The following is an 18045-nucleotide window of genomic DNA, read 5'->3' as shown; positions in this document are numbered from 1 at the left end:
TTCACATACCGGTTACTCAAGAGCGGGATGAGGAAGTTGTTTCATTAGTTACTTCCTGCATTACTAAAGCTGAGCTTCAGACAGCTACAGATGCAGATTCCACTTTGTCTCAAGTTCTCAAATATTTACGTGAAGGATGGCCTTCCAAATGTGCTCTTGCTTCTGAATTCTTGCCTTACTTCGCAGTCCGACAGGAACAGTCTTGTGTCGAGGACTTGCTTTTCGAGGACTTGCTTTTCCGCGATGAACGCGTGATTCCCCCTGCATTTTTCCGTAACAAGCTAACACAGCTTGCCCATGAGGCCAATCCAGGCATTGTCCGCACCAAACAGAATCTCCGAGACAGGTACTGGTGGGCCGCCTTAGACAAGCAGGTCGAGCATGCAGTTTACAACTGCCATATATGTCAGGCAGCTGACAAGTCTACCAAACCTGCATTTTTTCCGTTGCAGCCAGTCCAGTGACCTGATCGGCCTTGGCAGAAATTTGGCATGGACATCATCGGTCCTTTGCATAATGTTCCGCAAAAAGCCCGGTTCATCGTTTCTCTCATCGACTACCATTCCAAATGGCCAGAGCTTAGTTTCACACATACAGTTACTTTTAAGGTCATCATTGAGTTTCTGTCTTCAACCTTCAGCCGGGAAGGTTTTTCTGATGCCATAGTTACGGACAATGATCCACAGTTTCAGACCCAACATTTCGAGGCTTTTCTTTCACAACGAGGAATTCAGCACTTGAGGTCATCAATTTTCTATCCCCAATCAAATGGGCAAATCGAGCGCTTTAATCGCGTTCTGAAGGAACATATCCAGATCGCCCAATGAGAGCACCGTCCCCTCAAGCAAGCCTTGACTGAATGTTTAGCTTCGTACAAGTTCACACCACAAGGCACCACTGGAGCGTTTCCTGCTCAACTTCTCCACGGTAGGCAACCGCGAGTTGCTCTCGACATAGTCTTTTTGCCTCGTAACATAGCGGTGTCTTCTTCTGATCAAATCCGTACCAGGGTTTTTTCTCATCAACAAGCAATGAAAAAGTATGTCGACACCCGTCGAGGTGCAAAGCAGTCCAAAGTTCGCACTGGCGATCTAGTCAAGGTTCGTGTGCCAGGCAGGCGCCCCAAGTATTGGGGTCCTTACAAAGTCTTGGGCCAGGTTAGCCCCACTTCTTTTCGCTTAAGTGATGGTAACATCTGGAATGCTTCGCGCCTAGTTATTTGTCATACGAATTCGCTTTCAAGATTTAAAAGTCTTCCCCATCACGTTCCGTCCACGCCTTTCAACTATGCACTAGACTGTTACATGCGGCCTACATGTACAGGCAATTCTTCTTCAAGGGGGGAGGAGTTACCAGTCGGTGTCGCTGGTTCAAGTACACCAAGTCATATGATTCACTTCGAACCCTCAAACACGGCTGAGACCGTTGAACCGGACTCCGGTCCACAACGTTCTTTCGAAGCTCATGCTGTGAGCTCTGATGAGACCGCGAAGTTTAACGCTCGTTCAGAGCCTTCACAATCTTCTACTGCTCTTGATGTGTCACATCAGAGCACGAGCGACCAAGGTGCAGAGACACCTGATTCTACACCCAAAAGGGCCCGCCCTAAGCGGAAGCGGCAGAAGCCGCGTCGGTTCGAAGACTACATGATGTAGAACTCTTGTTTATTGCTGTTTGTGAACATTACTGTTCTGTGAAAAGGTACAATGCATCCAAATCAATATTGTACTGAGTTGTATACATCTTTTTTTTTCAGTGCATTTTCAGGACTTCCATTGTACATTTTCAGTGCATTTTTAGGACTTATAATGTGTGAGTTCGGTGTGCTGTGCTCTGAAATTTCATGTGTTCTAACGTACATACCTTGTATAATACGTTGGTACCGATCATGTATAAATATAAACAGTGTATAAGTGAACTTCTTTCGAGGATGGGATGATTGTTGTGTTCTGGGTTGTCGGTTTCTGTTTCGGAATGACATGTGAGGATGCCAGGGGGCGCCGCTCTGGCATCCAGGATTTCAAGGCGACTGTAAAATAAAATGAGTGTGCGTTGGGTAACCGTGGAGTGCGGTTGTTGTTCTTCTCTTTGGCGCTTGGCACCAACCCGCGTGTTTGGGCTGGTCGGCGTCCCCGCCGGCTGCGTTCGTCTCCGTCGGCCGTCTTCTTCTGCTTCGTCGGGACCAGCCAGCCCCCAACACAGCAGTTACGCCCAGCGAGTATAACGTAGCAACCCTTTCCTGTCAGATAGTGCTCAATGTACATGTCAATGGCTGCTAATGGCGAATGAGAAACAGAAGAATTCAGCTTTTACTTTCTTGCGGCTTGCGCTTCGTATCTACTTCCCACCTTTATCCACTTCGAGTTCATGTTATATACTAGTTCACCGCATTCATGGCACTGCGGCTTAACGCTCACTAAACCTTTCTGAAACCGAGGAGGTTATGCCCAGCGAGTATAACATACCAAGCCTTTCTTGTCAGATAGTGCTCAATGTACATGCCAATAGCTGCTAATGGGGAATGAGACAGAAGATTTCAGGTTTTAGTTAACGCGCACGCTGTGAATTCTTATTGTTCAACAACGCACAGAAGAAATCTCCCACCGGCACGACCTTGCAGGTCAAAACGTAAGACTGGCTACAAAGGACGACTATGACTACTACGAGGGACAAACGGGTGCCACTTTAAGGAGCTTCGCCCCTAAAAAGGCGGCCGACGGGATCGAGCCAAGCTAGCCACTTTATTCGTAGGCGCTGAACCAGAGGGGCGCCGGCTGCCAGCGTCCGACAAGCCAGGCGCCTGAGCTCGTTCTCTTCTCGTGCCGCTCGAGCTAAGCATGAGCTGCGTGAGAGGCGTGAGTAGTGGTTATGATAATGATGATGATGATGAATGTCAGTGATGATGACGCTACAGATTACTCCCCCTCCCCGCAAAAATAAACCCGGAATGAAAACATTGCGGGCGTAATTACAAAAGCGTGCCGGCCGAGAAGCAAAAGGTGCCTGAGCAGTCCAGGTCATCTACGTGGAGGGACTATAGAGAACCAGTGAGTCTCTAGTGGGCGACACTCGGAGAAACGCAGTGGACAGAGATGAAAACGCCGGGTCGCTGTGGTCATGAACACGTGTGTCCCACGACGACTCGGCGGGCGAATCCGAGAGAGAATCCGGCGATTGGAGCGAGCGTGGCTGACAAAAGTGCCGCCATGTAGAGCCGTGGGAAGGCGCTGAGGAACCCACATCGGCGATGTGGGCGAATCGATCTGCTGAATGAAAGTGGAGCAATAATGACCGAGGAGTGAAATGTAACTGTCGCGGAGAAGTCACACACAGCGCACATGGCACTGACGAGGCTGTCTACAAGGAGCAGTTGGCAGTCTGTGCTGATGCGGACGCAGCAGTCGATGAAACACCGACCTCAGCCGTGCAGTGTGATTGGCATGCCGAAGAGGGTGAGCGAGTCAACGGGCGTGGAAACGCCTTGTTCGAAGTAGCGCACGAAGGTCACGGCAGCCAGGTAGGTCCACTGTGACCAGGCTGTGCATGCGGAACGCAGAGACGGTAGACGCCCGGGTCGTGACGAGAGGCATACCTCAACTCAAGGTACATTGTTGTATTGTAGTTCCGCCCTTTCAAGGCTCCGGAGGTTGGTCACACGACCCGAAAGACGTGGGCTCCACCAGAGAGTTGGCTGGCGTACCCGCCCGTGCTCGCTGGGGAAGCCTGGTGGATGTCCGCCTGCGTAGTTGGTACAAAATGTTATGGCTCTTCTGCCATTGGTAAATCTGTCACCTGGTCCTCGGTCATTGTAGCAGCATCCCAGAAGTTCTGCTCTAGCAGGTCGCAAACAGGAACTTCAGCTGCGGGAAACTTCGAGGTAGATGGTAGTGGCTGCTTGCAGGGCGCAAAGAGTGCCAAGGTCGATGGTAGGTCATGTTCATTGGATAGTGTTCACTGTGAAATCTTCGGGATCGGGTGTCGAGTAGTGGACGAAAGTATGTCGGGCCCAAACTCCGAATGTGCGGCAAGGTAGCCGTCGTCATGGAAGGCACGTGCGACCAGATCTTCGTACGTGGGCTCCACGGGTATGGACCTCTCGCAGGGTAGTTAAGTAGTTGGGGGGGGGCGTCTTCTACCTCATCGTCGTAGCCAGATGAAGGATACGAAGTTCCTGCCACCTGATCTGAGGTAGAATGAGTTGTAGCAGGGGTAGTGAGATCTTCTTTCATTAAGGGCTGTGAGCCGTTTGGGAGCACGTGCTGCGATGCATAGGCAACATCCACGTCGTGGGCCCCGGAAGCAGGCAGTACGTGAGGCCATAGCAGGCGAGCAGCGCAGTGGAGAGGGTGTCATATGGCTGCAGGCTCATGATCAATGTGGCAGCAAGATGGCAAAACTCGACCGGCAGGGCGTCGAGCAAGATGGCGTGCATAAGCGGCTGGTCCGCGACGCTATTCACAGTAAGAACGGCGTCGAGCCGCATGAGCCATGCCTGGGGTAAGGTCGGGTGGAACGGTGGCACTGGTGGGCAAAGTGCGGGAACACGGCAGCCGGTAGCTCTTCGAAGGCCGTGTGGTTAGAGTAACCAAAGTAGCGGCGAGAGTCGAGGAGAGAGACGTGAGACGACGTTGAAGAGGGCGGCTGATGGGATCGTGCCACACTCGCCGCTTAATTCATAGGCGCTGAACCGGAGCGGCACCGGCTGCAAGCGTCCGACCAGCCAGGCACGTGAGCTCGTTCTCTTCTCACGCCGCTCGAGCTATGCATGAGCTGTGCGAGAGGCAAACACCACCTGTTGGAGAGGCGCGGCACGTTTGTTATGAATAGGATGATGATGATGAAGAGGAATGTCGTTGATGATGATGCTACAGTGACATTGCGGCTAGCTGGTTTGCAAATACCTCGCGTAACTTTTTTTTGCCTACGTGCCAGCTGATGAGTTTGCAGCACCTTTTTTTGGGCGGCGCGCAAATCGGCGAGCGGGCACCCGCAAACGGAGTGCAACAAAGGCGTCGCTTGGTTGTGGCACGTGACGCGAAGGCTTGTGTTTCCTGCAGGGGACAACTTTCATTCAGTCGTCTTTTTTCTTTGCTCCTGTGGCGTAAGCGTACAACTTCTTCTTTCGTACTTCCAGACCACACACCGCACATTTGCCACAACTCACAAGTAGAACAACACATTAAGCAGCTGAAGCATAGGATCTCATCCGTTGGGTACACTCACTCTTTCAAACATGGCCAACCAGTCGTCGACGTTGGCGCCATCGGTCCCGGAGGATAAACTGGAATTCTTAGAGGGTATGAAAACGTATGGTGGTGATGGCAAGTTTGATAGAGGTGGCAACGTTATGCAGAGGGCTTGACGTTGATGATGATTGAGAAGATGATGCAACGTCCGCTGCACAGGTGCATGGTCTTCTGCATGGTCTTCCACGAATATGTCAGGAGTTATTTCTGTACATACAAAAATTATTTACACACAAAAAACAGGCAAGAGTCATGATGGCTGAGCAACACACTCACTCCTCTGTCAGCTGCTACCACTCTTCTTTATTGTTAACTTCATCCCTCTGCAACAAAACCTCTAGATAAGACGCAGTCTTCTTCGTAATGCACGAGTCCGACTTTAGATGCCACGTTGTTGCAGATTTCTGAAAAGCCACTTCGGCTCACCACAGACAACATAGAGGAGGTCACTGTTTATACAAATTTTATAATAATTTTCAGGTAAAATATGCAGAAGTAGTGCTGTAGCCATTGAAGTATGTTTTTGTAACAGCTAAATTATTGAGGAAGGATGACCATTGCATAAACAAGCCCAATTAAGAACTATACTGAGCTTTTTTAATGAGGAATATTTTGCTTTTGTTCTGGAGAGGTTTGCGAGAAGCGATGCACTTACCATTGTTTAACCTGTGATGCAAAATACCACAGTGCTTATCGCTATCCCAGAGAAGAAGTGTGTATTTCCTCCCGGGTGATTCTCCTGGAAAACGTTAAAATGAACAAAACGAAAAACATTAATTCATAAATTTTGATTTTACCCTGAGAATATAAAAACTGTTTTTAAAAAGATATTACTAAATATTTAAGCAGCTGGCATAAAATATCATCATCAAACGCCGGAAGAAGAAGAAAGAAGACTGCTGCTTGGAGCGAGCGCGCGCTACTTCACTTCTTCTAATAAACCATATTCGTTCAAAGCAGTCCCTGGTCTCGATCGTCTTAATAATGGTGCCATGAACCAGGATACTACCTCCTCGCCGGCAAGAAAGGTCAACCTGTCACAGAGCAGCAGAGAAGAAAACGGCGGAGGAGCAGAGGATCGACCTGGATCGAGCGACGAGACCACGGAGGACAGTAGGAGCATCAGAACGAACGATTGACAAGTAAGGAGTCATTGTTAACCACCTCAATATGAGCAAAGAAGTGATAACGAAGAAAAGGAAAGCGCTTCGCTTCCAGATCACGCAACTGATTAACGCAGCCGAGCAGCAAATTAATGATGTAGCTAATCGGGAGCAGCTGCTTACAACGCAGGCGCAGATAAAAGCAATAAGCGACCGTCTCAAGAGCGCCAACGAGCAAATGGAAAAGTTTCTAACAGAAGACAATGCCGAAGCTGAATTCGAAAGCGTCATAGAGTACGACATGAAATTAACGACGATCTTATCGGCAATAGGAATCAGACTTCGACAGCCTGAACAATCAGATTCAAGTGATAGGACAAGGCAGGTGACGCCCTGAAGTACAGGACAAGAAGCAACGGAACTAGTTAAGCTACCAAAGTTTGAAATGATAAAGTTTGGGGGAAAAACTTTGGAGTTGAACCGCTTTTGGTCTCAGTACGAGTCGGCAGTTCACCTGAGACCGAACATGAGCAAGGGACAGAAGTTCAATTACTTGTTAGCATCACTAACCGGAAACGCTGCGGCTGCTATTGAAGGACTTCAGTACTCAGCAGAGGAAAATTATGATAACGCAATGAAAATACTGCAAAAAACGTTCGGCAATCGAGAACATTCTATTGAAATGCACATGAATGAGCTATTGAGTCTGAAGAAAGTGAGGTCTGTTCAAGATACCGATGACTTAAATAGGCTAGTACAAAGAGTGCAAGTTAACATATTGGCATTCAAGTCACTAAAAGTGGAAACCAAGAGCTATGCGCCGATATTGTTAACGGTATTGAAAAGAGCCATTCCACCAGAATTATCAGTGCAGTTCAAGTCAAATTAGGCCATGAGAAACAGCTCAGCTTCAGAAAACGGCGAGCAAAACAACGCAACGGGAAAAGCGTGCGAGGAAAAGCTGGACAGGCTTATGTTATTCTTAAGAAAGCAAGCAGCTTTTCGTGAAGAAACACAACGTGAACAAGAGAGGATAACTGCAAAACCAAGAGAGAACCGCGAACAAATGCGCACAACTTTAAGCTTCTATAGCTCAGCGGACAGAATATGCTTATTTTGCAAGCAGAAAACCCACGCAACCGATAACTGTCGTAGGAGCATTCCAATGAATGAAAAGAAAGCTATGCTTACCAAAAATAGATCATACTTCAGATGCACGCGACCAACCCACACTGCACGCATTTGCAAGACCCAAGTAAAATGCAAGCAATGCAAGGGACGACATGCCACATCAGTATGTAGAACGGTGATGCAGAAAACAAGGGCAGATCTGGTCTCAACAGCGCAAGCCGAAGCGACGACGTCTACGCTACAAACAACCGAAAATATCAAGCATAAGTTTGTGCTCTTGCAGACGGCTGTAGCGTGCGTAGAAGGAGAAACAAGTGGCCGACATTGCCGTTCGTTATTAGACAGCGGAAGTCAACGTTCATTTATTGAAGCAGGATTAGCGAAAGAAATAGGGGCGAAGGTGTTGCCACAGGAAAGGCTGACGATTGGTTCATTTGGAGGAGACGAAAAGGTCAAACTAAGGAACGTGGTGCAAGTGACTGTAGAATCGCGAGAAACAAGCACGACAACAGTGATTGAAGCGTTACAAGTCGACGTTATCTCGCACAGTTGTATACCCACTCCAACTAAGAAACTCAGCGAGAAAATGAAACAGCTAAATATGCAAGTGGCTGATCACAGGACCAAGACGACTGAAACAAACTCTGTAGAACTACTAATCAGCTCAGACTATTATTGGGAATTCTTTACTGGTAGAACTCAAAGAATCGAGGACAGACTGATGGCTGTAGAAACTATACTGGGATGGGTACTGCAAGGGCCGTCAGAGCAAAGCAAGACAAAACTAACACATAATCAAGCAGTCATGGTTCTGAAGGTCGAAGCTGCGGAGACAGAACTTCAGCAAGAGCTACAGAAGTTCTGCAGCCTGGAGTCAATGGGGATCACAAGAAATAGTTTGGATTACACCGAAAATGAAGTGGTCGAAGAATTCGAGCGCAAGATTGTACAACAAAACGGTCGCTATCAAGTCAGCTTGCCATGGAAACAGGACGTAAACTTGGAAAGCAACAAGGAAAATGCGATAAAAAGACTACAGCAACTGACTAAAAGGCTGCAGAAAAATGAAAACATGCTGTATTGCCACGACAAAACTATATCAGAGTATATGGCATTAGGAGTCGCAGAGAAGGTCCAAGAGCCATCAGAACAGCCAATTGCAGTTTGCTACTATATGCCTGTGATGCAGGGTTCTTGTTGCTGATTTGTTTTTCTCCCGGGCTGAGCCTCAGAGAGTTTTGTTAATAAGGACAAAGCCGTTCGGTTTCCAAGAAACACACAAAAAGTTTAATTGAAAAGTAAAAAGACAAAGATTCCTCACAAAACAAAACACTTAATAAACAGTTGACTGGACATGACGAAACACATCTGTAAACACCCAACAAGAACGTTCAAAGTCAGTAACTAAACCTAACGTTCGAAAGGGGCTGAGTGATGGGAGTAGCGCAAGATATCTGTTCGGTCTCACCCACACGCTGAATTCCGCCGACGATGAGCAAACCGGAACGCGGTGATTCCGGCTTCAGGACGCGGGCAGGACGGGGATGAAGGAACGCTGGCTGCTGACGACACGTCGAGAAACCAGGCCGGAACGTGGTGGCTCTGGCTTTAGGAGTGTGGACCCGTCTGTGACGAGAGAACGCTGGCTGGTGGTGACGCGTCAGAGAACCAGGGTCGACCTAGTCAAGCAGCTGGGCGCACAGCTCGGGCCCGGAGCCCGACGGCTGTAGCTCGCCTGCCGGAACCAAAGTCCGCAGGCCCTGGAAAGGAGGTCAGGACCGGATGGCCACGGTCCTTTGGAGCGGGAACACGACGGCAGGAGGCCCCGGCCGGTTGAAGACCTGCAGGCTCGGGTCCTACGCCCGACGGCCCATCTTCAGCGCCCGGTCCGGTGACGACCTTCCGCTTGCCCCGTCTTCTTCGAACTCCCCTTGCTCTGGTCTGCTCAGGCTCCTGCTTCAGCTCTGGCCCACTTGTCTCGTTCTCATTGGAGATACTGCTGTCTCGTGGTGTCAAGCCATTGGGCCTTGAAATCTCCGTGTTCGCTGCCCATTGGATGTTTTACCTTTTGTTTACTTCACGCCCTGCCACGCATCCTCGTGCTCGACGCTCTTTAACGTCGTCATTCTTGTTTAAGCAGCCCCGCACGTGCACTCTGGTATTTCTCCTTTTGTTTTTTTTTTTTTCGTGACGCGCACTTTTCGAAGGCGCGCACTTTGAACGCGCACCACACATCACATACGCCCCCCTTTCATTCAAGTTTTTTTTTTTTTTTAGAAAAAAAAACTGCCGATGAGTGCGCGTTCTGCACTACGTCACAATTACACCACATATTTGCACCACGCAGTTCAACACATCACACCGATGGCACCACACTGCTTCTTCGTTGACATGTCTCACGTCGAAACACCGAGTCCACAGAACGTAACATTCAACCAACAACAATAAGAAAAGTTTTTTTTTTTTCGAGAAGAAAAAAAAAACTGCCGTTGAGTGCACGTTTCGCACTGCACCACAATTTACCCACATATGTCCGCCACACAGTTCACTGCATTGCCCAAAGGTCCACATTCACTAACCTCAAAATACGCAAGAAGTGAGAAAAAGTATGGACACATCTAGCGGATTGTGAAAATCCCCAAATTAGTAGTACAATAACCTGCTGGACCATTACTGCCTTCTGGTTCACTTTCCATCCCTTCAGCTTTCTGTATTGCTTGTTCATCAATACTTTCAACCCTTCTGCCTGGGTCATCGTGATTACCCTCATTGTCACATATAGCTGACCTACATTGCAACTCTACTCTCTGTTCTTCAACAAGTGCTTTTGCATTTTGCTCCAATATTCTTCTAAAAGCATCATCTACAATTTCCCGAGAACACAAGCCATCTCTCTGTATGGGCAAGTTATAATCATGGTGAAAAACCATGTCCGTAGCGTCTGTTGCTATCTCCAGTGGCCCAAAACAATAGGTAGCTGCTACATCAGAGCTTTCATTATGGCATTCGCCGGCATTACCTAGGAGACCTTTTATTGCTCCTTCAGCGGAGCTATTCAGAGGCAATCCTACCTCTGAATAAAGTGCGCTTGACCTCTCACAGGTTTCAAAATACCCTTTACTCTGAATGGAACGTTCTTGTTCCATGCTCACAAAGCATTCCTGCGCTTCAATAAGCTTATCGAGTCTCCTAGTCTTTTGACTGTTTACCTCCCTGTCATACTCTTTCAGAGTTTCTTTCTCTAGCGAAAGGTCATGACGAGGTACAGGGTCAGTCTCACGTAAATTCAAATCGCTCCCGATGTAACTGCTTTCAGAGCACACCTCATCCACTGGTTGACTACTCTGGCTCTCAGACCACGTATATTCAGCGTTTTCCCTCTCAAGCCACTGCTGCAAATCCTCATATTCTAGTTCCAACAGTCTCTTCTTTTCGCGCATCTCTATCTCGAGCAGCCTTTTCTTTTCACGCATTTCTAGCTCAAGCTGCTCCTTCTTAGCGCGTGTCTCTCGCTCGAGCTTCTCTCTCCTAGCCCGTGTTTCTCGCTCGAACTCCTCTCTCTTAGCGTGTGTTTGCAATGCAATCTGCTGCTTTTTAGCGTCACATATCGCAGCCCGTTCCTCACGCTCCCTCTCCATCCGCTCCGCGTACCATACTCTAAACTCCGCTCCCGTCAGTCCCATTTTATCCGCCAACTCAATTAACTCCCACGTGTTCGTCATCGTGTTAACCGCGTCAAAAAAAAATCTACTGGAAAAACAAACGACTTTGTCCTGTCGCTGCGGACGCCAATTTGTGATGCAGGTTTCTTGTTGCTGATTTGTTTTTCTCCCGGGCTGAGCCTCAGAGAGTTTTGTTAATAAGGACAAAGCCGTTCGGTTTCCAAGAAACACACAAAAAGTTTAATTGAAAAGTAAAAAGACAAAGATTCCTCACAAAACAAAACACTTAATAAACAGTTGACTGGACATGACGAAACACATCTGTAAACACCCAACAAGAACGTTCAAAGTCAGTAACTAAACCTAACGTTCGAAAGGGGCTGAGTGATGGGAGTAGCGCAAGATATCTGTTCGGTCTCACCCACACGCTGAATTCCGCCGACGATGAGCAAACCGGAACGCGGTGATTCCGGCTTCAGGACGCGGGCAGGACGGGGATGAAGGAACGCTGGCTGCTGACGACACGTCGAGAAACCAGGCCGGAACGTGGTGGCTCTGGCTTTAGGAGTGTGGACCCGTCTGTGACGAGAGAACGCTGGCTGGTGGTGACGCGTCAGAGAACCAGGGTCGACCTAGTCAAGCAGCTGGGCGCACAGCTCGGGCCCGGAGCCCGACGGCTGTAGCTCGCCTGCCGGAACCAAAGTCCGCAGGCCCTGGAAAGGAGGTCAGGACCGGATGGCCACGGTCCTTTGGAGCGGGAACACGACGGCAGGAGGCCCCGGCCGGTTGAAGACCTGCAGGCTCGGGTCCTACGCCCGACGGCCCATCTTCAGCGCCCGGTCCGGTGACGACCTTCCGCTTGCCCCGTCTTCTTCGAACTCCCCTTGCTCTGGTCTGCTCAGGCTCCTGCTTCAGCTCTGGCCCACTTGTCTCGTTCTCATTGGAGATACTGCTGTCTCGTGGTGTCAAGCCATTGGGCCTTGAAATCTCCGTGTTCGCTGCCCATTGGATGTTTTACCTTTTGTTTACTTCACGCCCTGCCACGCATCCTCGTGCTCGACGCTCTTTAACGTCGTCATTCTTGTTTAAGCAGCCCCGCACGTGCACTCTGGTATTTCTCCTTTTGTTTTTTTTTTTTCGTGACGCGCACTTTTCGAAGGCGCGCACTTTGAACGCGCACCACACATCACAATGCCACATCATGCGATCACTAGAGAGGACCGAGCCAGAACGAAGGTTCGAGTAGTGTTTGACGCCATATCACATTTTCGAAAAGACATGTCTTCAAACATGCACCTAAAGGCAGGACCCAATTGGAATGAGGACAAGCTATCGCTGCTAATTAATTTCCGAAAAGAAAATGTGGCGTTAGTTGGAGATATTGACAAGGCATTTCTACAAATCTCTATACATGAAGAGGATAGAGATGCAATGAGATTTCTGTGGTGGAAGCTTGACGCTGAAGGAACGTTAATCAAGGAAGTGCAAACATGGCGCATGACAAGAGTAACCTTCGGAACAACACCAAGCACGTTTATACTGGCAGCTACAAATGAACACAATTCGAAACAAGTGGAAGACCAGTTTCCTGATACAAGGACACTGCAGAAAGCGATCTACGTGATACAAGGACACTGCAGAAAGCGATGATGTCATTTTGGGAGCAGCAACGCTTGATGAAACAATTAAGTTGTACAAAGAGGCAAAACAAGCGTTCAGAGAGGCAGCGATGAATTTGGGAAAATGGACATCCAATGAAGAGCGATTAAACAAAATAATTGATGAAAACAAAAGAGACGATTCTCACATATATATTTGATCTAGAGGATTTACAATGCTTCTGGGCTTGATATGGAAACACTCAAAGGACATGATTTGCTTCCCTATGAAAAAGTGGAATTTATTAACAGATACAACGCACTTGAGAAAAAGGGCTGTGTTACAAACCACAGCGAAGATATTTGGCCCACTCGGTTTGTTGCCGCCATTCACAGTACGCGCGAAAATTAGACTGCAGAGACTATGGAAAATGAACGTCACGTGGGACGACCAGCTTCCTAAAGATGAATGCGACCAATGGAAGAACCTTATGTCTGAAGTGGAGGACTTTCGAGTTCTAGAAATTCCACGATGCTACGCAAGCAAGAATCAACCAGTACAAGCATACAAGCGGCATGTATTTGCCGACGCGAGCCCATTATCATATGGAGCGGCAGCATACTTGGTAGCAGTATACCACGATGGAAGCAAAGAATCAAGGCTGGTAACAGCCAAAAGCCACGTAGCTCCAATTAAAGAGCTGACATTGGCGCGACTTGAACTGATGGCAGCGGTGGTAGCATCAAGATTATGCGACTACATCAAAGGTCACTTCAACGAAAGTTTTCAGGAAATACACTTCTGGACAGACTCGGTGATTGTGCTGCACTGGATCAAGGGAACAAGCAAAAGAGATCCGTTTGTTGCCAACAGAATCGCAGAAATTAGAGAAAAAACACTTCAAGCAAGCTGGTCATTCGTTCAAAGTGATGACAACCCTGCTGACCTATTTACACGAGAAGTAAGCGCAAAGGCATTGATAACGTCAAAGTTATGGTGGAACGGTCCCGAATGGATAACATCGCTGGAAAAGAACTTAGTAAGCATAATTGGCACAAATAAAGACGTGGAAGACCAGCATAAAACACAATGTCACCAATGCATGGAAAGAGCCGAAATTGCGCCAATCTTGGAAATCGAAAGGTATTCATCATACGGACGGCTTATAGGAGTGACAGCATGGGTGTTAAGATTCATAAACAACACAAGAAAGGAAAATGACAAAGGGCCGTTGACAGGAAAAGACGTAACAAATGCAGAGAAATACTGGATAAGACAGACCCAAGTATCACTGAGACAAACAAAGGGTGAGGCCTATTCAAACAATCGATCATTTGAAATTAATGGGCACGAAGTCTACCATGATGACGATGGAATCATCAGACAGAAAGAACGATTGCAGTGCAGCCAAGAATTTAACAAGCACGTAATAGTAACTTCAAAGGATGAAAATTTGACGGAACTGCTAATACGTCACGTGCATAAAATGGTATCACACGGAGGAGTTCAAGTGACGCTAGCGTAACTTCAAACTAAGTTCTGGATATTGCAAGGTAGACAAGCAGTGAAAAGAGTTCTAATCAAATGTGTCGTCTGCAAGAGGCATAACTCCAGACCGGCGACTCAAGACATACCTCTACTTCCGGCAGACAGAGTCACTGAAGCAGAGCCATTCAAAGTTACGGGAGTTGACTTCACAGGACCTTTTTACACAAAAGACAAGTACCAGATTGTGAAGCAATATGTACTGATATTCACCTGCGCGGTAACAAGAGAAGTACACTTGGAAGTTACCAACGATTTGTCATCGTCAAGTTTTCTACAAGCATTCCGACGATTTACAGCTTGACGGGGGATACAAGCAGTAATATACTCGGAAAACGCCAATACATTGATAAAAGCAGGAAAGGAAATCAACAGAATGCTCGAAACAATTAGAAACGAGGTCTTAAAGAATTACTGCAGTGGCCAACAAATTCAATGAAAAAAGATAGCGAGTCCGCGCCATGGTGGGGAGGATTTTACGAGCGCCTCATAAGAAGCTTCAAGAAGTCGATGCGAAAAATAATATCGAAAAGCACAGCTTTGGTAGAGAAGCTACGCACTATTGTAGCAGAAGTTGAAGGAACACTCAACAATCGACCATTGACTTACGTATATGGAGAACATGACGAGCCAATGCCACTAACGCCGGCAGACATCATAGGTGGACGGCGACAGCTTCAAGACGGCCAAACAAGACTTTACAACGGTGACATTGAAGACGCATGGTGACGCAGATGCAAACTCGTGCGCACTTGGTGGAAAAGATGGCATCAAGAATATATCGAGGAAATAGGAGCTACGGTCAAAGCCAAGACACGGCAAGCAAAACCACTCTCACAGGGTGACATCGTGTTGGTTGAGGACAAGGCTCCAAGAAAATTTTGGAAAATATTCCGAATTGAAAAACTCTACTCTGGGCGAGACGGAATAGCAAGAGCTTGTCTCCTTCGCACAGGCAAAAAAGAGCTTCTAAGAAAATCGGTGAACCACTTATACCCAATGGAAGGTTGCTTCAAATAGCCAGAGAGAGCTTATCACATTTCAACTTGGGCGGGCGGGAGCCTATAAAATATCATCATCAAACGCCGGAAGAAGATGAAAGAAGACTGCTGCCTGGAGCAAGCGCGCGCTACTTCACTTCTTCTAATAAAGCGTATTCGTTCGAAGCAGTCCCTGGTCTCGATTGTCTTAATAGCTGGATTGTCTTTACCTCATGATAACTGGTTAAACAGTACCTGTGTTGGCATCATGTGCTATGTCATTCCTCTTTCGTTGCTTCGCGATTATCTGCCTACATGAACGCCTAGTATTACTAGTTAAAGTACTTGAATAAATCTTTTACACACGCAACCTCAAGGTCTGATGTATTTTAATTTAGGTACGCAGGTCCAAAAGTGGCTTGTTTACCACTGAACTGCAGCCAACATTGTCACTGTTAGCACCAATTTCGCGATCGAAATACTGGAATACTCCCTCTAAGCCCTCCACAGTGCAGAATAGCGTAGAAGGCTGATGTGTTTCAAACACCACATAATCGTGAGAGAAGCCATAGAAAAATGATGCTCCGGAAACTTCGATCTTCTGGGGTAATTTAATGCCCACCCAAATCTGAGCCCGAGGGCTTATAGCAGTTTCGTCTCCATCAAAAATGCAACCGCGCGCCATGATACAATGCCGTGACCTCCGGGTTAGTAGGCAAACACCTTAGCCCCTAGAACACCACAGCGAGTCAGCGTACTATGCTCACAAGTGGTTAAAGTATTGGCGCCAGCATTCATTCTATTGGTACTGCAGGTCTTGTCACGTAATAACGAACATGAGCACTACATTGAGCACTCCACGTTTATTCAACTGCTCGTGTCTATGTTCTACGTTGTCTTATACGACGTTCTGCTTCACGTTGCCGCCCGTCCGCAATCATCAGGAACATATTCCCCAGGGGTCGAGGCAGTTGCTAGGCGTTGCTTCTTCGCTTGCACAAGGGATGTGCACTTTCGAAACAAGCCATTTCGCTTTGTCTGTCCAAAGCCCTGTCGGAGGGTGTAGATGCGCGCAGCTATAGTAGGACTCGACATGCCATGCATGTTGTCACACAAGCAAACACAAGCGAAAGTAAGAAGGTGTAAGCGGTCACAGTTGTTCAAGACTACTGTCAAGGTGCCTGTCGACGTTTAGACTCGCGCTTATGTGACCGTCTCAATGCATTTTCGCCAATTGGATGACGCTCTAACCTAGATCTCCACCAAGAAGATCCATTACCCGCGAACTTCCCTTCGACGATTGGCTGACGTCCGAAGACGATGAGTAGCTGCACAACCTCAGCATAAAGCTTTGTACTCTCAAGCTGGACATAAATCTGGCAGGGATGACCTAGTACGCGCGTTGTAGCCTCAAACACTGCCTGAAGCCTTGCAGTGGCATCTCAGAAGATGACAGAGTGATGGCGCACAAGATATTCATTTTATCTTGGTGGTTGTTTTTCAACTGGCTCTTCGGACTCCTGGTTGACGTACACTTTAACTGCTGTGTCGTACTGCTTCAGGAGTTCGGGTTGTTTGAAACTGCCTCATTGAGCTTGCAGACGGCATTCAGCTAACCTTCGATTTTTGCTGCTGGAAGATATTCCTGTATTTTCTAGCATCAGTGGCATTTGACAGCGCCATTCTGACTTGATTCCCTCTTCAGATAATTAAAGTTTGGTGCGAGTCTTGTGCTACCTTAATAGATGACTTGACTGTTGACGTCGAGACGCCGCATCGCAGAAGCATTGTAGTCAGGCAGTGAACTCGTGCTGCACTGCAGGAATAGAGCGCTAGTAGGCAAACCTCATGGTAATTTCATTTTCCCCTGAATGATTCATGGAAACTCGGTTTCAACAGCCATCAGATCACCCAACGAACGGTCTATCCCACCGGTTGCTAACTTCCAGTAGACGTCGGACCCAAGTAACATGCTTTTTTCTTATGGGTGCCATGTTCCGGGACAAAAGCTCTCCACAACGTCACAGTTCTTCTATGAATAAATCCCATGTCAACATTGCTTAGCGGCGGGCTTGTGACCGTACACACTCCGAGTACCTCTAAGGCCTTCACGGCTACCGCTGTGTTGCTACGTTGGCCTCAGAAAGTCAAAGCCACCTTTCGAGTGCGCGTTACTTCGCGAGGCTTCAAGTGACCAAACGTAACCAAAGACAGTTATTCGTTTCCGGTAACCGGGCATCTGAGGTACCTCGAGAGGTCTGCTCGAATAATTGTAGGTCGCTGCCACTGTCGAGAAGAATGCGTACAGAACGTTCTCGTAATTCGTCTTCAATCCACACTCGTCATGTTTGCAGAAACACTGCCTTGCCTCCGCTCAGAGCACTTCAGGCTGATGACACTAAAGACTTGTTAGTGGCTACAATTGCGATACGACGCTACTCCTGATGCACTTGCGTCGTGTTGGTACGAGTTGTTGCAGCAGGTGGAACAGCTCACACAGGATTGTGAAATGCCGACGGCGGCAATCGCGGCACACGATGCGGCGCGCACGTCTACAAAACTGACATGTGGTTTCTGCTCGCGCAGTGGTAGCAGCGTCAAGCACAGCGCAAGCGAGCCCGTTTTTCTGCTACTGAGAGCTGAATGCTACACTCCGCGATGTAGAGACAAGATGCGTTGCACGAGGGCCAAGCTTCTTCCGAAACTGCAACAGACTCGGCATCGAGTGCGGACGTCGTTGGCACATGTCCGACTGGTTCGTGTGGACGTTTAAATGCGC

The 18045-nt window shown here is 47.9% G+C and overlaps 1 protein-coding gene across 1 annotated transcript in view; it reads right to left on the bottom strand.

Annotated features, from left to right (window-relative positions):
* The window catches only part of LOC142790832 (uncharacterized), a 281160-nt gene that overhangs the window by 128097 nt on the left and 135018 nt on the right, over positions 1 to 18045 (bottom strand). The window contains exon 4 of the mRNA XM_075885356.1: positions 5902 to 5985. Coding sequence (XP_075741471.1) covers positions 5902 to 5985 — 84 coding nt within the window. The remainder of the gene's footprint in view (positions 1 to 5901; positions 5986 to 18045) is intronic.

Source organism: Rhipicephalus microplus, unplaced genomic scaffold (assembly GCF_043290135.1).
Source record: "Rhipicephalus microplus isolate Deutch F79 unplaced genomic scaffold, USDA_Rmic scaffold_129, whole genome shotgun sequence".
In the NCBI taxonomy this organism is placed as follows: domain Eukaryota; kingdom Metazoa; phylum Arthropoda; class Arachnida; order Ixodida; family Ixodidae; genus Rhipicephalus; species Rhipicephalus microplus.
The sequence above is the reverse complement of the archived record's forward strand: the minus strand, read 5'-3'. Positions and strand labels throughout refer to the sequence as shown.